General features: G+C 37.2%; 1 protein-coding gene across 1 annotated transcript in view; it reads right to left on the bottom strand.

Moving 5' to 3' along the window:
• The window catches only part of LOC149794969 (protein mono-ADP-ribosyltransferase PARP14-like), a 137,181-nt gene that overhangs the window by 24,936 nt on the left and 86,225 nt on the right, over positions 1 to 26,020 (bottom strand). Inside the window, exons 11-12 of the mRNA XM_089964629.1 lie at positions 24,628 to 24,712; positions 10,114 to 10,239 (exon numbers count right to left, since the gene is read on the bottom strand). Of these exons, the coding sequence (XP_089820755.1) occupies positions 10,114 to 10,239; positions 24,628 to 24,712 (211 nt within the window). The remainder of the gene's footprint in view (positions 1 to 10,113; positions 10,240 to 24,627; positions 24,713 to 26,020) is intronic.

The raw sequence follows: 26,020 nt of genomic DNA, 5'->3' as shown, positions 1-26,020 counted from the left end.
ATGTGCCACTTTTTTCTGACTGCACCGCAGCCTGCTAGTTGTTCCTGGGGAAGGGGATGGTGCCACCTTGCCCAGGCTTTTATGGATTCAAGGAACCCTGATAGTTTGGCCTCAATCTGTGGGTCCATAAAGGTCCCTACAGTTGAATGGTTGGCTGTCATTAGTGGGAAGATGAGCTCAGGAATGGTCCTGCTTGCTTTACATCGCTGGTTTCTTGTTGCATTTGCCTGGTGTTTTTTTTATTTATTATTTTTGAAATTATTTTCAAGATTTTTAAAAAAAAAATTTTTCTTCTTCAAAATATTCTAAAAGGAGGGGGGATGTTCTATGCTGTTTATAGAGATTCTTAGTAGATATCATGTATGAAGAGAGATTTTCAAGGTTATTATGGTATTACTAGTCGAGGTGTTTAGGGTGTGTTTCCTACTTTATGTTATTCATAAGTTTTTAGATATTACCTCTTTAAGTTATTTATAAATTGATGTTTTTAGAGACTGAATGTTATTTATACTTTATTTAGCAAGAGACTGGAGTCCTAGCCGATTACACGGTTTGTTAAGGACATCTAGGACCGGAATCCTAACTGATTACTCGGTTTGTTAAGGACATCTAGGACATCTAATTTTGTGGTTTCCTTAGTTTTTTATATGTGCTTCGTAAGTGAATTATTTATTAATACTTTTATAAAATTGAATGATATGTTATGGGTTTTTATGTGGTGACTTCTAAATTTATTTAGCTAGTTACTGGGTCTTTTGGTTTTGTGGGGATAGTAATTATATTTTGTTCCTAAGTCCTGCTGAGTCTATGAATTGATTTATATTTTTATATGCTGATTGTTTATTTTTATTAGAGTCCATAATTTTTATATGCTGATTGTTTATTTTTATTAGAGTCCATAAGTAACTCTGGGTATGTGTGTGGTGATCCAATCTCTTTTTGGTTTTTGATAAATATTTTCCGAGCGGGTTGACATTTTGGGCATATATTGAATACGTGGTGTAGATCTTCGGTGGTGTGGAAGTTAAAGCAGTTAATGGTTGCTGGTTTGGGTTCTATAAACCTTCCAAAATTGCTTGTTAGTTTAGTTTTTCCAGTTATTATCCTGTTTATGGTTTTCTGTTCTAAATAGGTACCCTTAGGTAGCTGTATGTTCCTATCTACGTTTTTTTGGGTTTCATGGTGCTTTTGACCTTTTGTGGAGGAGTTCCAAAAATCTTGCCATGTTTGGTCTATATATGTTTGTGCGAAGCTTATTGCTTCTGTAGAGCTATAGTTAAGCTTGATAGAGTTTGGTTTTTGCAACTTTGTCTGCTGTTTCGTTGCCAGAGATTCCAATGTGCGACAGTATCCACATGAGCTCGACTAATTGATGTGCTGTGGTGATATCATCAATTAATTGGCATGCTCTGTCGAGGAATTGTTCCCTAGAGTGTGTATTGTGATTTTGGATCGATTTGATAACGCTTAGGGAATCGCTTATAATGACTGCTTTAGGTATTTGGTTGTCTTTGATCCATTGTAGTGATTCAAGTATAGCCCAGAATTCAGTGGTGTCAATGGAGCAATAGTCAGGTAATCTGGATCCCGTTTGTATATTGAATTCAGGGATGACTATTGCTGCTGCTGTTCTTGGTGGGTTGTTTGTTTTTGATCCATTGGTATATATTTTAACATAGTCCTGGTATTTTTGGTTGATTTCGTTTACCAGTACAGGTTTTAGTAAGTTTTCTTGTCCTTCTTTATTGCTTAATTTGGTAGCTTCAATGTTAATCCTTGGTGGTTTTTGTAACCATGCTGATTTGTTCTGGTCTGTATTGTTTGTTACCTGTTTTTTTAGTAGAGGTATCTTTTCTTAGTTCAAGGATTACTTTGCGACTTCGTGTGATAGGTATGATTTTGGGTTTGAAGATAACTTTACACTTATTTATAGCTATTTTGGTGGGATGGTTGTCTGGGTGGGTATCTAATCGAATGGAGTATCGGAGGAGCAGTTCTTGCCTACATAATTTTAAGGGTAGTTCTCCTGTTAGTGTTTGTAGTTCTTCTAATGATGTTGAGGGGAGTGTTCTTGTGCATAATAGTAAGGCTTTTCTCTGGATAGTGTCAAGCTTTTGTAGTACAGGCTGCTCAGCCGAGTTATATGCTTGGCAACCGTAATCCAGTTTTGATCTAATTAGGCTTTTATATATCATGAGGAGGGTTTCCTGGTTGGATCCCCAGTCAGTCCCTGTGATGTTCCTGAGTAATTTGAGATCTTTGTTACAATTCCGGGTGAGTTGTTCAATGTGCTGTTTCCATGTGAGGTGGTTGTCAAAGAACATTCCTAGGAATTTTACTACTGTTACGTATTTGATTAATTGATTTTGTATGTAGAAGTTTGGATAGACTAGGTTGTTATTTCGTTTGGGCGTGAATATGATTGCCACAGTTTTTTCATGAGATATTTTGAAACCCCATTTGTCCGCCCATCTCCCTATGTTGTCTAGGCTCTGCTGGATTTCTTTAACTACTGTGTTATTGGCAGGATTTCCATTCCTCCACATGCCACTATCATCTGCAAATTGTGACAAGTTTATTTTTGTGGAGGCTACATTGAGGTCAAGGTTGTTTACCATTAGGTTAAATAGTAATGGACTTATTACACTGCCTTGCAGTGTTCCATTTTCAAGTGAAAATTCTTCCGAATGGGTGTTGCTTATTCTTGTGGTAATTTTCTGGCCTGTGAGGAAATTGCCAATCCAGTTGAACAAGCGTCCAGTTATTCCAAATTGGTTTAATTTGCCCATTAGTCCATTGGTCCATACTAGGTTGAACGCTTTTTCTAGGTGTAAATAACTGCTATGAGGTTGCAATCGGTTTTCCTATGTGCATTAAAAGCAAGTTTGATGTCTGTCAAAAAATACATGATATTTGGTATAATACACCAAGAAAAACAGAAGAAAAATACATTTAGTATAAAAGCAAAAAGTGAAATGCATTAACAGAATAAAATGGAGTGAATGTATTTCAATATTTACAATGAAAACAACCTTTCAAGATGACAGTCATACACTTTTGTACTGAATATATTTGGATTTTTTTCTGAACTGATGGTTTTGAGGAGTTCATTCCATAGAAATGGACCAGAAATTTTGCAGTATTTGTTTTTGGAAACGGTGTTTTGCAATATTCATTTAAAACTGATGTCAACCTAGTTTCCTGGTACTTTTATCTGACTTTAAATGAAACATTCAATTCAAATAGTGTGGATAAATTTACTTTTATCTGACTTTAAATGAAACATACAATTCAAATAGTGTGGATAAATTTACTTTTATCTGACTTTAAATGAAAAATAGTGTGGATAAATTTTGTTCTTCATTTGGACCATTAATTTTTAGAACATTAATCTGAACTTAAATTTCAGCCATTTCAATTTTGAGAATAGAATTCTGTATTGTGTATCAAATCGTAAATTTAGGACAATTCTTGCTGCCCAATTATGAAATTTGTGGATCGTTTCAATATTGCTATCAGTTGTATTTCCCCAAATTTTGCAAAAGTGTTCCAAAAGAGGAAGAACGAATTCACTGTAAAAAACATTCTGCAAGTTGACTGGTAGATACCATTTTATCTTCTGCAGAAGTAAAGATTTAAATTTATCATAGAACTAACATACACCACTTGCTTAAACCTGTCAAGATTCTTATATTCATGAACTCACAAAAGTTGTTCAAAGTCAACATTTTTAATCTGATTATATAAGATATACAGTACAAGAATCAGATTGCCTAGTTCCAAGCAGTATCGCCTCAGTCTGTAGGGACTGATAAACATGTTATTCAGCCAGCACCACTATTCAAGTATATATATATAAATATTTACCCAATGTTTTGTTCAAAGCCATAGCATTAGAATTAGACTTGTACAAAGTAGTCTCATTGGTATATAGATCAGTTTTTGAATGCTGTACATGGGGTGGTGGTAAATCATTCAAAAAATAATATGAATAGTACAGGCCCTAGCCCATGGAATTCCTTTAGTGATGGACATCAGTTCTGATATATTGTTACCAATAATAACTTTTTGGCTTCTGTCAGATAGGTTTGATTTGATCTAATAGAGTGATAAGTGATAACTGAGAACATGTATACTTTCAAGTTTCCATGTAAGTATATTATAATCACCTAAGACAAAAGCCATCTTAAATCAAGATATATCATTCCAACCATTTCTCCACTGTCCATGCAAGCAGCCAAGAACCTTACTTATGAAGTATTCTCTATCACAATAAAAATGTTTAAAACTTTACAGTTACCGATGGTGGTACATAATCCATCAATGTAAATCTCTAAATGTACTAATCTCCAAGTATTTAATAAATAATCTTATTATACTTATTAAATGTTGAATTTTAAACACAAAATGAAACATAACAAGAGTAATCTAAAGACAACTCATCTCTCCAGTCCCTTTCTTAACTAAAAGCTCCTTCCAAAGTACCCTATGGGACAGCATTCCAAATATGTATACAACTCCACATACAAATATATAGTGGAAGCAGATAGTCTTCCCTTGCCAGTCCATCCCATCCCATCATGTCGTTCATATTTCATCTCTGCTCAGTAACTTTTGTTAAAAGGAATTCAAAACAAATTTGATTTTCCAGTCATAAAACCTAAGTCAAGTTCACTTATCACCATTTTCTCACAAAAAGTTGATAAAATTATGGCCCTTGCATGGTTAAATATAGGCTATGCCCCTGCTCCAATGACTCTTGTCATCTATGGTGCATGAAAATTCCCTCCATGACATCTGTAGGGCACAATAAATGACCCACAAAATATGGATAAAAGATAATTTCTGTGGATTTTGGACTGAAATGAGTGCATCCCATGCTTAATGAATACAGTGTGCTCATTTCCAAAGAAGCATAAGACAATCAATTTCATTGGCTGATCTAAATGTCTTATTGATTTTGATTAGCCTGGGCACCAACAAAGCACAACTGTCACGATCCATGATTATTGATGAAAAGACTACTTCAAAAATGCAGTCTCATATTTCCAAAATAAATTCTTTATACATGGAAATGTTTACTTGAGCATGAGGAATTCAAATCCCTGTAAGGAAGGCAAATAGCAGGAGAGGCTTAAAATAATCACAGGTGCTGAGGTCATAGATTTATTAATTTTTGGAATAAATATAAACTTTTCCAGCATTTATTTTATACCCTGAATCATCGCTGAATCATACTATAGTACAGTTTGCTACAATTTCCTTGTGTACTAAACAACTGTGACACAAACAGCGAACATGGTAATAAATAATTGAATACAAATGGAGATATCCAAGCCGAATGGCTTACATTTGTTGGAAATTAAAATCTCTGAGTATGGGCATCTAAGATTTTAACATTTTCTGCCTTATTATTAATTTTAACAATACACTGAGTTTCGATTAATTAAGAACAATTACCAAACTTACAACTTATGATACCGTAAGTTGTCTTTGTTAGGGAGAGGCTATTTAATTGTGGGTGGGGGCAAAGGCACGATTTTTGCTCTTTCTTGTATAAAGGACACTGACATTACCTTTTTTGCTTTAAATAATTCGCGTCAGCTATAATATAACATTTAACATTTGAAAACAAGGCACATTTACCTATTTACAAGACAGGCAAAATGTGCCATTTGATCGAAAGTGTTCAGCCACCGAAAATAAAAGCAATAGTTGAATGAGAATGATGAGAAATAATTCTTATAATAGGGAAAAGCATGGTGGAAAATTTCAGAATAAATGGACAAAAGACAGGGAATGGCTGAATTGTCACAAGGAAAGGAACATTATGAGGTGTAACTGGTGTACGCAATTTGCAAAAAGAAACACACAGAAAACATCCAGTATTGGTGGTGATTGTTCAAACTTTAAAATTGAATCGGTAAACATACATGAAAGCTGTGTGACATTGTTTTGTGAACAGGACTAGTGAAGATTTGGCATGACTAATACATTTCTCAATACACTAGTCCTTCTGGCTAAAACATAAAATTGTATTAAATTCTAACCCTGTACTGGTGGGATAGAGAAATGTACCTCCTTAAAGATTTTTGCTTATTCAGAACATTTTCAGTTCATTAAAGTGATTTTTTATCACTGGCTATTTGAACTTTGTGGTAATTCTGGTGTAAAAAAATCATTTAAAACATTTGCAATGTCAGGTCATCAGTGACTATGGTGTCATTTACCAGAAGTGAGTGAATTTTTGTGTTAAAGCAATGATTGATAATAAGTTTGTTTATTTTCCTGGTAAGACAACATTAACTTAATCGGGTCTATTTTTCACAATATACCTTGTACATGTAAGTGACCTATGTTAAAACCTTTTGTATTTCGTTTCATATCAATTATATGTATGTCTTCATGCAATGGGGTACTGACTGAGATTGTCTCAATAATCATTTTATCATTCTGACATCCTTTTTCCACATTTAAATGTACAAAATGTGCATTCAAAGTTACATAAAGACCATGAATTTACAATAATGACCATTGCATTTACAGAAGTGTCCATTCAATAGTTACAGTCAAGATTCTCACTAGGTTCATTTAGATTTTTTTAAACCCAGCATTTAGTGCTCTGTACTAGTGTGCAAAACATTTATAATTATAGCTGGTAAATGCAACATATAAGTGTAAAGCTAAATTGCAACATATGAAAACTTTAATCAGTAACTGATGTTAAAATTCCAGAGGGATAAATAAATCGTTTTGTACATATGCTCACTGAATTTTTATCATGTTATATATGGTTTACTATTTATCTGCTTGGAGTAAATATTTTATGTACACATGGATTAAACCTTTATCTCGCCAAGGATTGGCATGTAAAGATAAGGGATTTGTCCTTTTGGAATGAGAGTGTGTGTGTAGAATTTTGCCTTTTAATTTTCATTATGCATATTTTAATTAATAGTTTAACATTGTTTTTATCTGAGTTTATCGTGGTATAAACTGTCAGATGCCGACTCACACAGCAAATAATGCCCAAAGGGTGTTATGTAAACTGAGTCTGCAACTTTTAGTTTATACCATGATAAACTCAGAAGAAAAAACGTTAAACTCTTATAATCAAAATTTCAAATATTTGTTATGTTATTTTGTTTGCATCATTAAAAAATATCAATCTTAATTGAGAGTAGTAATACATGTTTTAGTGTCCTGCTTGATCGTAATGAGGTCATTATAATACCAGTCCTTAATTTATTTAATACATTTATAGGCATGTAAATAACAGTACTCATACATTGACACTATGTTTAATCATCAATTTATTATATATTTTTATTTGCAGTGCTGAAAGACAAAAATATTACAAACACCAGACAAAGGCCAGATCATACCCATCAAAATACCTGTCAGTTATTATTGATGGAATGGATTAAAGACAGACATATGTTCTGCATTTTGTGTATGCCAGCAAATACACTAGTTCCATGTGGAAGCTTAAGATGCATCTAATTGGTGTTGTTGTACATAGTAATAATAACATTCCATCAACCAATGGAAGCCAAATTTATTTAATAAAATATTTAAATTGTTAGAATGTTCTGTTTCTTTAATGCTTACTTTATCTGCCTTAACTAACAGTGTTTATGTTATGCTCTACAGGTGACTATTTATAGAAGTGGGTAATGTAGTTGATTTCCTAAAATTGCAATGCCAGTAGCTGGTAAAGGAAAGTAACATTTCCATTGGTCAGAATGTTACCATGTGATCAAAATGAATTGTGTTCATTTCTGTATGAACTGTAAGGAGAACTACTTTTCTAAGAATAACCACTTCTATAAATAGACTCACATTTACAACATAAGATAAACACTGCCAGCGAAGGCCAACAAGATTATTCTAACAATTTATTTTTAAAAAATTGAATAAATTTGGTTTTCATTGGTTGAAGGACTGGTATTATGATGATCTTGTTACAATAAAGCAGGACAATCCCAATTGATATGAATAGTTACATCACCAAAAACCCCAAACATGTATTACTATGCTCAATTAAGATTTGTTTTTTAATGATGCAAACAAAATAACATAACGAATATTTGAAATTTCAATTATAAGAGTTGAACGTTTTTTTCTGAGTTTATCGTGGTATAAACTAAAAGTTGCCTACTCACACAGCTTACATAATGCTCTTCGGCAACTGACAGTTTATACCACGATAAACTCAGAAGCAAACATTAAACTCTTAATGACCAGGTACTAGCATTGCAATTATAGTACAATCAATCCAAATCTTTATGAATTGACAGCAATTGCCACATTTAATTGGAAGTAAGAGTCACATGATACTGGTTTGAAATTTGTTATACATTAATAAATACGTGGATATTTAAAAATGGTGTTTGTTATATTTGAAACCTAATATAATGATATTATGTCTAATCTTAAACAAGTATAATAATGGGGCATATTAACATATTTCAAACAATAAATATAAAAAGTCTAATCTTATTTAAAATAAAATATTGTCTTACATTATACCCAGAAAAGGGTACAACGTTAATTTATTTAAAAATACAAGACTTGGTTGTCTTTCCTTATACAAGAATAAGGTTAGAAATTCTAATTTAAAAAAATTAATTACCTTAAACCAAAATAAGGCTAGAAAGTCTCATCTTATACAAATACAAGACTAGGGTGTCTTACCTTATACCAGAATAAGGTTAGAAAGTATAATCATATACAAGACTAGGGTGTATTACCTTATACCAGAATAAGGTTAGAAAGTCTCATCTTATATAAGAATAAGCATAGCTTGTCTTACCCTATACCAGAATAAGGTTAGAATATTATACAAGCATAATATTGGGATCTCTTAATGTATATCAGAATAAGCATAGTGTCTTACTTATACCAGTATAAGGTTAGACAGTAAAATGTTATACAAGTATAATACCATGGTGTCTTATTTTATACTAATATAAGCAAAGAATATCTTACTTTATACCAGAATAAGGTTAGAAAGTCTAATCTTATACAAGAATAAGCATAGTGTCTCACCCTGTACCAAAATAAGGTTATATATTATCATGTTATAACAGTATAGACATATCGTGTATTACCCTATAAAAACATAAGCTTAGAAACCATATTAGACATGTATAATCTTACAGCATTTTACCCAATACTATCAATATAATTGGTTTTTGGGAATTGAAAAATTTCAAATTCCGAACAATAAAATAATTTCTGAGCTTTTTAATATACTGTTAATCTCAAATTGCATATGAACACAACATTAAATGACTCCACAGATTAATATTGTCACCTGACTAAAGATGCAACAAAATACACAGGACATGGTTAATTTTTAATGAAAAATTCCATAAAATTTGTAAACATAGCTGCTTCCAGAACCCTCTAAGTTCATAAACAAGGTCAGGTCTTGAACTCAAATTCAAGTAAACATCTTGGTTACCACTTATGACTAAAACAAAACTCAGGTGACATTACATGACAATTGTCAGGTAGGCCAAAACTGTACCCTCAATCATGGACAAAGGTCAATTACACAATATAAATGCAAACATAACACAGCTATGTCCTCCTGTATTACAGATGTGTGTGGGGGAATATTGACTACCTTGAAACTTAGTACTTTACTAAGAATGTATGTGCTAATCTTCATCTAGAGGTGCTGTGATGAATCTGTGAATACTTTCTTTGCAAATCATTTCACAAACATCTGTCACAGACCATTTCCAATATTTTTCTATGTAATGATCATATTCTGGAACAAGTTTTCTTCTTTTAAATCAGTCTAGTGCAACTAAGTGCAAGCAACAAATAAAATTCCTGCTGTTACAATGTTCTGGCTTTTACATTTTGCTTGAAAATGTCTGTTGCTCATGATGCTATGTACAATGTTTCACAGTGATTATCATTAAGTACAACAGCAAACATGGTAACAAGTCATATCATTAATCAATTTATGTTCTAAGGTATTTCTTAAAGTTCATTTTCAAACATTTACCAGAAGCCATATGTGTTAAAATTTGAACATGACAACTACGGTGATTTTGTATTCTATGATTCTATTTGAAATGCAAGAAAAATAGTGACCTTGATCGAGATTCAAGTCTGACATGACACTGTTGACAATAACATCTGTCATCTCCTTAGTGATGTCCCCCTGAACTATTTCCATAACAACCGAGTGAGGCAAGGTGCATCTGCATATCCCATGAGCTGCAAGGAAAACAAACAATATCATTCAATGCCTTATATAAAGAATAATTTGCTCCCATAATTCAGTCCATACAATTATCTTTAAATGCCTTCCCTTGAGGACAAGTTGTGTGATTACTAAAAGTTCAAACTGCAATAAAACAAAGACTGAGTGCTGTAAAGAATAATGATGATTAAAAATAAGTGTAAATGGAGTGCATAAATAAAATGTAAAAATAAAACTCATCTAATGATAACATATCAGTCCCCAGATTACGTAAAGACTGCTACTTACCTTATGCTTCCCCACTCTGAATTTATATACTAACTACTCTATGGTCCCCCACTCTCAATTTATATACTACTTTTTCTTGTACTCTATGGTCCACACTCTCAATTTAATTAGCACTAATGCTGGTCCTCTATAGTCCTCCACTCTCATTTTATATACTGCTAATGCTAGTAACTCTATGGCCCTCCACTCTCAATTTATATACTACTTTTTCTTGTACTCTATGGTCCACACTCTCAATTTAATTAGCACTAATGCTGGTACTCTATAGTCCTCCACTCTCATTTTATATACTGCTAATGCTAGTAACTCTATGGCCCTCCACTCTCAATTTATATACTACTTTTTCTTGTACTCTATGGTCCCACACTCTCAATTTAATTACCACTAATGCTGGTACTCTAAAGTCCTCCACTCTCAATTTATTTATTACTAATGCTAGTACTCTATGGCCCTCCACAATCAATTTATATACAGTGTGACCCCACTATAGCACTCTCCGTTATAACACAAATTTGGATATAACACCATTGCGGTGCAGTTCCCAAAACTTTATATGCATGTATTTTCTGGCACACAAAATAAAAATTTCTTTCTTAAAAAGTACGAAAAAAATGTAAAAATTTTACTATCATTTTGGGGAAGAGATTGTGCAAGAATAATGCAAGACGATCGTGGTGTGGCTCCTGAAATTTTATATGTATTTTTCTCATACACAAAAAACTATTTTCTTCTTAAAAGTATAAAAAATAAAGTGTAAAAAGTTTATTCTAGGATCGCGTAGGGCTTCACCAATGTCGCAAGCTGCAATTTTATTTTCCTTACTGGCAGCAAAATATACCATCTGGCGATTTTTTGTATTGGCGACATTGTTGGCTGTTTAAACTTGTATATACAACCATTGGTTTGGAGTGGAGAATTTCATAGGCCCCATGAAAGGAAGCCACAAACTTGATATAAAATGCACTGAAATTTATCTATTGTTGCATAAACAATTTCTTTGTCCATATTGACAAACCATCTTAACAGTGCATTGTTAAATCATAATCCACTTAAGTTGACATCGAGCATGAGTACTGATATGTTGTGAGATATCCTCTTTTTTTTGTTGACATTTCTGGTAGCGGAGATCAATCGGATGAGGTATTATTTCATAATCTATTTTTCATCGGATTTTTGGCCGCTTGCTAGTAATTAATTTATTTACATTGACTGACATTTGTGTGTAGATGGTAAGTAAAATTCCTCTTCTTTCCACTCAGAATTAAATCCTTCAGAACACCCACATTTTCTGTACTAATCCTTGTCAACAGACCAGAACACCTGTGTCTCTTTCGTCCATTGACAATTTGTTAAATTTCTGACACATGAGCAGAAGGCAGCATCACTCCACTACCACAAATGTAAAAAAACCCAACATTTTACCTATTGGTCTATTCAATAAGCAGGGAGGAACTGTAATTACAACTGACAAACAATGGCCAATTCCTTTTTTAAAAATGTACCCAGATAAAATAGTCTGCTGAAATTTCAAAGAAAACATTACCTTTGAAGCACCAACTGTTATGAAAACGTACTTAGCAAATCGAAAAATAATCTGTCTCAGTCATGCAATATAATTATTTGATGTTGCCGCCACAATAAGAAATGGGCATTTGCTTGGTTCTCCAAAGCTGGCCTTCAGCGGTGACTCCAATAACGCATGCATCTTTCATTTATGAAAGCTGACTACAATCTTCAATAAATAAATGAACTTTTCTTCAAAGACGTCAGTACCAAACTTAATTAAAAGCAATATAATCTGATGGATTGTTTCATTTTCCAATGTGACTGGAACATGTTTACTGTGCCGTAAAAGTTTCCTTTTTGCAGGGAACAATTTTGTGCTTACAGACGCTACCAACAGTGGCTTAAAACGCAAACTAACTTTTACTGACTTTGGGACATACTGAAAAGTAAATGTGCTTCATCATTCTTTATGTGATTGTGCTATGTTTATCCACTGAATTCAGACCTACATGACCTGTGACAAAATTATTGAATATGTTAAATCTGTGTGTGTGCATTTTCTCGATGGAATTACTTGAATTGTGGATTCAATGTATGTGATGAGATTTGCGGGTGAGTACACGGTGTTGATACTCTATTCATGCCATAATAAGACATGTATATATAAACAGTATAGACGTATATATACCAATCCGTGGTTCTCTAAAGAAAGTAAAATATTATATATGCCTTCTCTGTGTTCTCTACAGGTGTATTTCCCATTTAATATGCATCAATTTAAGATGGTAGCTGTGCCAATCTTGGCATTCGTCCGTCTACGAGAGACAATGGCATAGCTCCAAAGTACGCTTTTGCTTATCCTTCCTTTTAGCTCTCTTTTCAGCTTGCTTTATTCTTCTCTTTTCCTCTGCGTTTTGAACTCCCTGCCTGACAGCTAGATGCCAGATGGAACGGTTGTTTGCACAGCTCTCCCAGTCGTTGTTTGCTGTCTTCATATCCTTCTTGCAAACATCTTTGTAGCGCAGATGTGGTCGTCCAGTTGGTCGTGCACCTTCTGCTAACTCCCCATATAACAGGTCCTTGGGAATGCGACCTGGGTCCATTCTCTTGACATGGCCGAACCAGCGAAGGCGCCTCTCGCTAAGTATGGAGAACATGCTGTTCATGTTGGCGCATTCTAGAACCTCTGTGTTGGGTACTTTGTCCTGCCACTGGATGTGCAGAATGCGCCGCAGACATCTCAGGTGGAAGCTGTTGAGTTTCCTCTAGTGTCTTGCATAGGTGGTCCATGTTTCGCTGCTGTAGAGAAGTGAGCTGAGCACGCACGCTTGGTAGACACGCAGTTTGGTCTTCTCTGTGAGGTTGGGGTTGTTCCAGACCCTCTGGTTAAGTCTGGCCATCACTGCTGCTGCCTTGGCAATCCTGCCGCCCACCTCAGAATCAATGGAGAGTGAGCTGGAGATGTTAGACCCAAGGTATGTGAAGTTCTCGACAACTTCCAAATTGTACCCATCGATGGAGACAGAGGGAGGGGAGTCAGTGTCCTGTGCCATGACATTTGTTTTCTTCAAACTGATGGTCAGTCCAAATTCCTTACATGCATGGGAGAGGCAGCATACCAGCTGCTGAAGTCCATCTTCCGTGTGTGATGTCAAGGCTGCATCGTCGGCAAAGAGCAATTCACGGATGAGTACTTCTGTGACTTTAGTCTTAGCACGGAGACGGGCGATGTTGAACAGCTTGCCGTCAGCCCTGGTATGGATGTACACTCCCTCGCTGCAGTCCTTGAATGCGTACTGGAGAAGCATAGAGAAGAAGATGGCAAAGAGCGTTGGTGCAAGGACACAGCCTTGTTTGACTCCGCTAACGACTGGGAATGCTTCAGATGTTGCGCCACTGAAGCACACTGCTGTGCATGTTCTCGTGGAATGACATAATGACAGCAAGCAGACGTGGGGGGCAGCCGATCTTCTGCAGGAGTCTGAAGAGTCCACTCCGACTAACCATGTCAAACGCCTTCGTCAGGTCTATGAAGGCAATGTAGAGGGGCATCCGCTGCTCACGACACTTCTCCTGCAGCTGACGTAGAGAGAAGATCATGTCTACAGTTGACCTGCCGGCTCAAAATCCACACTGGGATTCTGGGTAGACGCGGGAGGCTAGGATCTGCAAGCGTGCCAAGGCAACATGGGCGAAGGCCTTTCCGACGATGCTGAGGAGGGAGATGCCCCGATAGTTGTTGCAGTCGCTAAGGTCTCCTTTGTTTTTGTACAAAGTGACGATGTTGGTGTCACGCATGTCCTGTGGGATGTATCCCTGTTCCCAGCAAAGGCAGAGGAGTGTGTGTAGGGGCTGGAGCAGTGCTGGTTTTCCGCTCTTGAGGACTTCAGGCGGAATGCCGTTGCTTCCAGGAGCCTTCCCACAGGCAAGGCAATCGATGGCTTTTCCGAGCTCTTCCAGGGTGGGCTGTGTGTCTAGCTCCTCCATGACAGGCAGGTCTGGAATGGCGTCCAGGGCAGTTCCAGTGACATTGTTTTGGGTTGCATATAGCTCGAGATAGTGCTCAACCCATCGCTGCAGTTGTTTCCCCTGGTCTGTGATGACTTCGCCCGTCTTGGACTTGAGGGGGCGGTCTTGTAGCTGGGGGGGCCTGTCGCCTTTTTGATACCCTCATACATTCCTCTTGTATCCCCGGTGTCAGCAGCTGTCTGTATACTGTTGCAAAGGTTCAGCCAGTAGGTGTTGGCACAGCGGCGGGCGGTCTTCTGGGCGTTATTCCTTGCAATCCTGAGGGCTTGTAGTGTTCTGGGGCTAGGTGCAGCCTTGTATGCCATGAGGGCTTTCCTCTTTGCCTCAGTCACGGGCTCCATCTCCTCCCAGTTTGCCTCATACCAGTCGACATTCTTTTGCTCCCTCTTCCCGTAAGCTGTGATGGCTGAATTGTACAGAGTCACGGATATGGGACCACTTGGAATCAATGGTGTCATCAGGTGGCACTTTGGTGAGGGCTTCCTTCAGTTTGCTGATGAACTGTTGTGTTTTCTCTGGGTTGCTTGCACAGCAGGTGTTGATACGTGGGTGACCCTTCTTCTTGGCGTGGTGCAGCTTCTTGGGTAATATTCACACCTTGCTGGCCACGAGGGAATGGTCCGTGTCACAATCGGCACAGTGGTAGCTGCGGGTAAGGAGGACACTGGCCAGTTCTGCACGCCTGGTGATGACGAGGTCTAGCTGGTGCCAGTGGCGTGAACGTGGGTGTCTCCATGACACCTGGTGGATCTCCTTGCATTTGAAGAAAGTGTTTGTCACACATAGACTGTGGGAGCAGCACATCTCCAGCAGTCGCTGACCATTCTCGTTGATCTTGCCCCTTCCGTAAAAGCTGAGACAGGTGGACCAGGCCTCATGGTCAGCTCCCACTCTAGCACTGAAGTCTCCTAGTAAGTAAAGGCTTTCATTGTTGGGGATACTGGATATTGCCTGATCCAGAGCCTCATAAAACTTGTCTTTCTCCTCGTAGGTGGAGTAGAGGGTTGGGGCGTACACACTGAAGATGTTGACCGGGCCTAAGGATGTTGACAGCCGGAGGGCAAGGATTCTCTCAGTACCTGATGATGGAGGTTCAATGAAGGTGATTAGCGTGTTCTTGATGGCAAAGCCTACACCATGCTGCCTAGGTTCATCCAAGGGCTTCCCCTGCCAAAAGAATGTGTAATTGGCTTCCCTGATGGTGCCGCTGTCAGCCAGTCGGGTCTCCTGGAGGCAGGCAATGTCGATGTTCAGTCGGGAGAGTTCTCTGTCAATGACGGCAGTCTTCCGTGCATCGTCGATCTGCTGTAGGTCAGTGGCCAATCCAGGACACATGGTCCTGATGTTCCAGGTTGCAAAATGAAGAGTTGGAGTCTTTTTGTTTCTTCTTTTAGTCTTTCCTGGTGCTGAGTTTTGTGGCCCACTTCTCGAGATGGTTCTCTAAGCTCCACGCACCCAGTGAAGCAGGCAGGCCATGGCGGGCAGCACCCTACTGACTGGGGGCTGCCCAGCTTGAGGCGGGCGGTAGCTGTCCAGTGAGACCTGATGATCTCTCCCACCGTCAGAAGTAACCCCTGGCGCCAAGCTCTATGCCAATCGAGCTTTGACTTAGAACTGGTAAACTGCTACTTCTCGTGTTGTGCCGACGCCGTACGACGACGCTGGAGTGTCCTCTCCAGTGGAGCTATGAAGCCTGGGCAGGGTGGTATGGAGAATCAGCTGTTGCCCATGCAGCAGATCCCCCCTCTCCATGCAGCTGGTGTGCCCAAGGGAACGACGAATGCCGATACAGCTTGGCACCAACGGCATCGCAGGAGTTGCCGGAATGACGTGGAAGTCAATGTCATACCGCCTTAGGGACTCCATCTCCGGATTTTCTGTCGGGGTTTACTCCCTTAGCCTTTCCCATGAGTGGGTATAGCCACAAGGCAGCAGAGGTTTGGAATCGGAGTTTTCCTTCTCCTAGATGAGCTACCATCCAAGGTTTATAGTCCCATCTACCCGAAGCAACTGGTTTTAAGGCGCCAGTGGGCCGCCTTCACCCCTTCTCCTGTTAGTAGAAAACATGTTCTGCCAGGCTTCAAATCTAAGCCACTCGCGAAGGCCAGGAGCTGGATTTTAGTTGACAGAGGCAGTAAGAGACGCAGGCCGTATGGGGCATTTTGGAGGATTGGGGCGCTTGTCTCCCACTCCCACCCCAGGCAATGTCAACCTTAGACCACAGCTGTGCCAATGAAGCACATATTTTACCCCCCAACCCCACAAATTTTTTGGGGTACATGCATCATTTTCTTCAGCTAACTCACCTGGCTGCTTATAACACGGTTCAGTCTGTAACATGGTTGGGTTCTATGGCTACCAGCTACCGTGTCATAGCGGGGTCAAACTGTACCACTAATGATAGTACTCTATGGTACTCACTCTCAATTTATATACTATTAATGCAAGTACTCTATGACCCTCCACTCTCAATTTATAAACTAAATATGTCAGGCTTTGTTTTCATGGTGACATTAAAAAAAATATTGATTGTGGAAAACAAAGTTATAAAGGGTACCTCTATGGAACTGGCCTGACATATTAGCTGAAATGTATTTTTTGTGGGAAGATAAACCTAATTTTAATTGTGTAGCTTATTACTTTTTCATGTCAAAATATCCCTCCTTTCAATCCTTTCAATGTGAATATATCCTCCCTGAGAGGAAAGTTGCCAACAGGTACTGGTACACTCATATATCCACCATGCCTGCACAGAAATAGTCATCTTTTTCATAGATGACAGTCGCACAAGGAAGAGTGATCGAGATAGTCCATGAGGCAGCCATGGTTCAAACTTCAAGGGCTTCACCAGTATTGTGACAGAAGATCCTTTCTGTGATTAGAGACCTGGGTAGACTGATCAACAGTTCTAGAATATTGTTGAACCATGATGATTGTTGGGGACACAGAGGGCAACAGGAATGATATGAGTAGTGGAAGTTCTTTCTATTGCAAATGTTTAGGTAGCAGATGGAATGGTGGGAAAGCTTATGTGAATAGTCAATCCCACTGAAGGCTGAAGGTATCTACTGCCCATGCTCTCTGATCTGGGATAGGAGATACATTACAAGGGAAGCTTGCTGTTCAGCCTGAGATCGCAACCATATCTACCAGATGTGTGTTATGGAGTGGTGAAGACACCATTCCAATAAGATGGCTCCACATTCTTGAAAAGGCCATGCACTGATATGTTTTTCTACCCAAGAAAGTGGCAGACTGAGAGGGTGATGTCTCCCGAGGTGGTCCAGTGCAGGAGGTACCAGACCTTCATGGAAAGAGAATGGGAGATATGGTAAAAAGGATAAGTTGTCTGAGGAGACAATGACACTTTGATCTTTTGCTCTCGATGCAACCTATACAATCGAGTGGAACTGGGACAAAGTTCTGGTTTGTTAGGAAGTTCATTGCCACATAAACAAGGCTGTGAGTTGGAGGAGGTTCTGGCTTCTCAATATTGTGCAGAAGACCCAATCTGGTTACCACAGACCAACAATGGAAAAGAACCTGATGAAGGGACAGAACCCGAGTATTCTGGATCAGCCAATCATCAAAACACTGAAGAATCTGTGTTCCCAGTAATCAGAGGTATTTTTCCCATAACACAGGTGAAGACTCTGGGTGTGGTAGAGATTCCAAACAGCATGACCCCAGGTTGAAAAATTTCCTGTATTACAAGCAAAACCAGAGGTATCTACAGTACAGAGGAACTATTTGGCTCTGATGATAGATGGAGACTGCCCAATCTGGAACAACAAAGAGCATTCCAGATTGAGGAAGAGGTTCCATTTTGAAAGGTTCCTCTAGGAGAAAAGAATTTAAAAGGGGATAAATACAAAACATTCTGCCTTTTTGAAACCAGGAAGATTCTCAAATATAATGTGGGAGACTGATCATTCATGACAATCTGTAAAAAGGTATGCACTTCCTCCCTTAATTTCACCAGATTGGACTGATGAAAAAACATGGGGATCCTTGAAGAGGTTGTTCCCAAACTGGAGTTGAGAACCATCAATCACGAAAGGACCCAACCATCATCCATGATGCTTGACATGGGCTCTGAAAAGAGGTCTAGCCAAGCACCTATGGGTATGCGAGGTGGAGGCATGTAAGGTAGGGAGGGTTTGGGAGTGGAATGGAAGGTATAATGATGACATAGTCCAGGTTCAGGTTGTGTGTTGGACTGGGGCTGCATCTGTTTTAAAACTTGTAGAATGGTCCCTGAGGGCGTTTCACATTTACACACAACAGGTTGATCTGCAATCGGCCAGGAGTGGTTGTGAAGGATCAGTGTTGATGATCCAGCAAGTCTTTGGAAGCCAATGTTGGGACGAAACATGGAGAGGGTCTCAGCTTCAAACTGAGCAGCCCTAGAAGGTCTTAACTTTGGTTAAGCAAAACCTTAGATGAGTCAAAATCAAATATCATGGAGAAGATGTTGAATTTCCACAAACATGCCATCACAAGAGAAAACACATGTCTGAACATCTTTGCCACAGCTTCCAGCATGCATTGTAAGGTGGCTGTTCAGACTAGCTTCAACATTATAGACTGACATTTTTGCCTGTGGCAAACCATGCTCTGATAATTTTCCTCAATCATGGAGGAAAGAGGAATAAGCAAGAGATGGCATTATCATCGGTTAGCACACTTTGAATTGGGGATTGTTGGGCATCAAATAAGGCATCAGCACACTCTGTGCCATGTCTCATAATTCAGAGTGGTAAGGGGTGAGGTGACAGGTTCATCTGTCTGACCTGGATGAAGTGAACCCTCTAGCCTTCAGACTGACAATCTTGTACAGGATGGGGTGGTGGTGGTGGGGTAAACTAGTCTGTACCCATCCCCATACAGTGAAGCCACTGAATGATAACTGGATAATACTTTATCCTCAACTGATTCATTGCTTAGAAGGTGCAGTGCTGGTGCACCATCTCCCATGTGGGAGGGGGCAACAAGCTTCCCTGAACATGAGATGTGCAGTGTACCACCTTCCTAACAGAAAGGAACAGCACACTTGTGTGATACTCCACCTCCCTAATGGGAGGGATTTTGTGGTGCTCCACCTCCTTATCTGAAGACAGCAACATGATTGTGCCACTCTCCACCACCCTTATGGGAGAGAGCACACATGCATGGTGCTCCACCTACTTATCTGGAGAGAGAAACACATTTATGCTGTGCTCCACTTCCTTATCTGATGAGAGCAACACTCTTGTGCAGTGATACACCAATTTATCTGGTGATAGCAAGATGCTTGTGTGGCTCCTTGCCACCCTAATGGGAGGAAGAAATATGCTTGTTCAGTGCTCCACCTCCCTAACAGGAGGGAGTAACATGCTTGTTCAATACTCCACCTCCTTATTTGTGGAGAGCACCACGTGGATACTTTAGACATGTGAGGCAGTCTGGGTTAGTGCCCATGGGCCCTTCTTGAGGACACGCTTCCAAACAGACTGTACCAACAATGTCTTTCTCTGAAATAAATGTTCTATCTGAAAAAGAACCATAATAAAAATAATAATAATTGTATTATTTGTTCCAAACGAAACTCACCTTTTTGTATGTAAATGTTTTAAACACACTCCACCGTACTTGCCCAAGGTAAAAGATTGTTTTCTGAATTGAAATTAATTGAAAGAGAACAATAATTATTATAAACTAAAATAATAATGTTTTATTATTGTAATACATGAAACTCACCTGTTCATAGCTACCACATGCTACAAAAATTACACTCCAGTGTATTTGTACCTCACCTGTTTGTAGTGTGCAATATGCATCCCTGTGTATTCACAATGGTAAACAAAATTGAATTATCATCTTCTAACTCCTAGCTTTTAATAAGGAAGATGTTGAACCTTTATTCTACTCTAGGGGCAATGCTGAGACAATGCGCCACACACAAGGATTAAAATATAATGGCGTAAGAGACCAAAACACAGAGAATGATGTTGAAGCAAATATTCATTAATGGCATGACATATTCCTGAGGGTGTACTGTAGGTGGACTTATGTTAGCAAGACTCATCCATGAACCATTTGTATTATTTTGACAAATAAGATAAGTGTGTCCTGACTCTAAAGGGTAGAATACAATGTGATAAACCAAAACAACCATTTTAGAATTAATTACTAAAACACAGCAGGGGTTACTGACATATAAACAAAATATATGATGGATGAATGTAACACTGGATGAAATATAACTGATGGGAGAACAATACTTGCTTCAACTCACAATTACAGGCAATTTTGCTCTATCACAATTTAAACAACATAACCATCATCACGGCATCATTGAATAAAGATGACTGTTTCTGTGCAGGTGCAGTGGATACATGAGTGTACTGGTGATGTTGGTTGACAATTCTCCAGGGAGGATGTATTCACTGAATGCACAGGAATTTTCGTCATGAAAAGGAGATGAACTAAGTAGTAGCAATTAATTATGTACTTTGCTATTAAAGTACCTTGCATGGTTAGAGTTGTTCTGTGTAAATAAAAATGTTTATGGCTAGACAGATATAACAATTGATATATCCACTCTTATTATATACTGTGGAGAATAAGATAAGGGACACTACAGAGATTGTTCAGTTTCTTCAACCAAGACAACTTTAACAACTTAAAATTGTCTGCTCTTCGATGCTATAATACCAGTACCAACAAAAACATGCAAGGGAAGTGCAATGTGCTAAGGGTGCATTCTTAAACCCAAAAATGCCAGTTTCACCCCAATTTAACAAATCCCTATATATTGATCATTACAAAGGGGCTAAGGTACATTAATGTTATCCAACAGCTCAATCAAGGAGCAATAATGGAACAAGGGTTACATATATAAAAATATTGTGCAAAAGGAATTGTAAACTGTTCTTGAATTCTATGAAGTGAGAATAGGCAGATCATGAAACCAGTTTTGTCTCTAGGGGTTTTCATGGCTGCAATGGAGTTACTGATCGTAGCGCCTAATATTACCTCCCTTAGCTCCAATGCGCATGCACACAAAAAAATTTCAGTTCCGGATAGTTCACCATTCTGCACTTGGTTAGAGAAACATTAAGTCAACAAAGGAAGGAATCTTAGCTGTACTACAGATCATTATGGTTAAACCAATGAATCAATTATCTTTAGTTCATACTAGAATATTAATTATAGACATTACATCAGATAATTAGATTCAGTGTCCATACTTACATTATATCAGATAATTAAATAATATTTACTTTCCATTCTTAAATGATATCAAATAATTAAATTAAATACACTTCCCATTACTGATAATATATATTCATTATCCATAATTTCAGATACATTTGTAGGAACATTTCACTTTGCTCTCCGATTATAAACATTTATTGCACATTTTTGGTTATATAACTTTAATGAAAACAATCTCAACAATTTGCATTCATATGTTGATATATCCTTCTTTCTCAGGTACTTTTGCAAGGCTAATAGTTTGTTCATAACACAAGTTACAAAATTTATAATGCAAGTTCAATAAGAAAATTATAAAAAGAATTTGATACCTTAGCTGATTTGTAATGCTGAATATTTTAAAACAGAAAAGTTTTGTTTTAAAAAAAAATGGAACACAGTATTTTAATGTGTTCAGAGGAACTTAATAAGGCAATAATTACATTAGCTATCATAACGATAAAGGAGTGTAATTAATGCAGACAGAATATTTATTCATATTTGGGTGTAAATAGCGTACAATATTCAGATTAAATAACATGCCCAGTGATGTTTATTTTTGTTTCATTTTCTTTAGAACTTTTGAAACATCAAGTACCAGACGGTACATGAAATAACTTTCAGAATAATTTTTCTTTGCTTATGGTGACATGTAATAACTCTCTAAGTTCCTGGGGTCTTTAGACAACATTTCTGATTGCCGCCAGCAAATTCATCTAGAACAGCTTTCTTAAAATTAGTTTAATTCTGTTTAACTCTCCTTGCATCAAATATGTAAGTTTTAAAGATCCAATTATTTCACAGATTCTGTCCTATTACTTTGGTTCACCTTTTAAATTAATATTGATTCACATGACCGGATGTAAAATTGCAAACAATATGACTTAAAAAAGAGACTGCTTGTAAGAACATACTCTACAAGTCAATAATAAATGGATACTCACAAATATTCATATTTGTTGTCTTTATCTATCTGTCACTCTTTCTATCTCAGCATCATTTTATACTTGTTTTTAACCAGAAGTATGTTTATGTAATATACATATGTGAACACACATTCATTTGAGGATATATACATACCCATGCACCAGATGAAATGAGACAGACATACATACAGACAGGCAGGCAGATAGGTGAGAGCCACAAATGTCCTATACATGCATAGTGTGTCTAGCATCAACATTTCTCCAAATTATATACTCTAAAATTTCCAACCGTTCAAGGAAATAAAATTAAAATAATCATCAAAGAGACTCGTATGTGCGCCTGTCTGTTCAAGCGTGGTTGACATTTATGCATTTTGAAAAAAACTGAAGTTATTTCAGGAAAAATATAATGAACATTAATAGAAAAGCAACAGTCTAAATCAATAATAAAAGAACCTTAAGAAGTTAGAATTTTTTTCTGGTTGTCATTCAACTTCCATTAATTGTTATGATTGAAGCTGTAAAAAATAAACATATTTTCATTATTCTTCAAGCAAGATAAATTGCAGGAACTTTTTACGCAGTGAAACACTTTCGCACAATCAAATAATAAAAACTAGAGCATAAGGTAGTAATGTAAAGATAATGCAGTTCTGAAATGGGCAGAGAATATTTATTTGAAAGCTGAGAGCAGCGCAAGTTAGTGAGAAAAAAAGATGTAAAACCAACTGATCAAATACTGATAGAATTTCTTTTTAAGATAGTGAGATATCGGTCCTGCTTGCATAATGTGAGCAGTCTGTCGCATTTTCTTGATCTACATCTGCCATCTTAATTGATTGAACTATCCAGAAGTGACTTGTACCGAGATGCCCTCTGGTGTTTTCAAGGGAGATACTAACCGTGAAACCCCCTATATAAGAATGGGGTCTTTTTTTAGTTAATTATAATATTTTCAGTAAGTAATACCTTATGTAAAATCCCATAATGAGAAATATATTTATATAATTCTGTTGAAATATGACAAAACATGTAATTATGCAAGAAATAAGTATCAGTCTATGAGTAATATTTATGTAGAAACTTAATTTTTAACTTATGATATGCACATCATCAGATAATGGTCATAACATTTTGTAACTCTCGATGATCCACTGAAATTTTTGAGTCTTGATGCATTCACAAGAATATTTCAAATATTGTATTCAGATGCTAATAAAAAATGACAATAAAGTTTTCATAAACATTGCTGACCATTAAACAGCCATCAAGAATTGTGACTAGCTACACTAACAAGACTGTATACCAGATGAAGTGATAGACAACTGGACAGATGGACACAAAAATTCCTATGTATCCCCATATGATCTAATCTTAAAAGATTAAAACTTGTTCTTCGTTTACTTTCAATAGAATTTAATGGATTCACTACAGTAATCGATGCAATGAGATCAACTGGTGAGTAAACGTGTACTTTTTAACTATTCATGACATTCAGCAGACAATTTTTCCTACATTCAAAACATTAACCATGTAATTACTGTATTTTCATTACTGCTTGTTTATAGAATGAGCATCAATTTAAGTTGGCAGCTGTCACAATTAAGTCCATATTGTTGCACCCTACCTCCTTTTTAAACACCACCTCCTTTTTTGTACACCCAAGAGGTTATACATGTAACATTTTTTTCAATTAACTGACTAGTCCTCATGTTGTATGATAGGTTACATAACCCAACGGCAATGTGGACCCTGAGCATCATGCTTTTAGCAGGGCAATACAAACTGCATTCATCAAACACACAGAAAATGTATTTTTATTTATGAAATATGCATGAAATTCCAGTAGATTATATACATATTTCTCAAAATTTTCAGCCTTAAGGAAACCAAACTTTCTAATGAAATAATTACCTGTTGATATGATTGAAGAGGATGAGGCACTCCTTTGAGTACTTTCAGATGTCACTGTTGTTCCATGAAGCGCAGTAGTAAAAGCCTGAAAAATACATGTACAATATGGGGAAATGTTTGCTATCTTTATCACAGTCAATACAGTTATCCTATAGTATGTGCAGTTTCATATTTTTGATATCATAATGTATTACATATCACTTTATGTGACTCTGATTGATCCAAAATAAACTCATGAAATTATTGTGCAATATTCTCTTTACTGATTGGCTGTGATTGTGGGAAAACTTTTTTAACGCTGCCTCCTGGAATTTTTTGTTTTCAATGAACATTTGGCAACCATTTTTCGAATTGAGTCACAGAAGGGAACTGGGGAAAAAATGGTCTCATCTACCTGAATATTGCTAAGTTACCCCCACTGGGGCTTCTCATGTCGTGTATAACATACCATCATATGAAAAGTGGTGTCACACCCCAAGACAAGAACAACAACAAGAAGTAATGCTAAGGGTATTGCTCAGTTGATAGCAGGTATGTGGGGTGGGGTTGGAGTGGGATCGTATACCTGTAACATGGAATCTACCCTATACACAAATATGGTTTAAATGTTAATTTACAAAGTAAATAAACTCACCTCTGTTCACAGAAGAATGTGGACATAAACCAGTCTCCCAACTGAAAGAACTTTATTGAACTACAGCATATTTATTTGGTAAATATGTGATGCAATTCTGACTCAAAATGAAACTTGTGTTCTAAATCAAATATTGCAAATATCCGGTCATAAAATCATTACAGTAAATAATGGAATTTTTGGATCCGGTAATACTCCTATAACATAAATATCACATGTAATGTGTAGTTGTGAAAGTGACACTTTAGGGTAAACAAGGATTATCTACTGTACTCTGACCAGTACAGTACTGTATCAAACAATGCAACATCACTCACACTGAACACTCTGTGTTGGAAACTTATTTTTGTCTGTGTAAATGGTTCCGTTTATTTGGAAGGATGCTTGTTCTTTGATTAATAGTTTGTAAAAAAGTATAATCTACCTTTAAATGTTAATACAACTTCAACATTTTGGGGACTACTTTTTATACACAACAAATGAAAGGTGCAGCATCTGTCTGAATATACAAAATTATGAATTCTTCTTTCCATCTAAAGATTTTCCACTTTAAAAAAAAATATGCGAAAAGAATCTCAAATGGATAATGATACAATATTAAATTTATCAAAAGCTGTTCAACTCATTTCATAAATTCAATATTAAATAGTCTGCATGAAAATACCTTTTAATCATGAATGAACATAAATGTAGATGGGCTTTGTTGCTATGTACACTGGTACCCATAGTGATTGGTTTTAACAGTGGTCACTTTGAAAT

This window comes from Sinohyriopsis cumingii, chromosome 7, assembly GCF_028554795.1.
Source record: "Sinohyriopsis cumingii isolate HCF-2022 chromosome 7, ASM2855479v2, whole genome shotgun sequence".
Taxonomy (NCBI): Eukaryota; Metazoa; Mollusca; class Bivalvia; order Unionida; family Unionidae; genus Sinohyriopsis; species Sinohyriopsis cumingii.
Note: the sequence above shows the minus strand (reverse complement) of the source record. Positions and strands in the feature narration are given on the sequence as shown.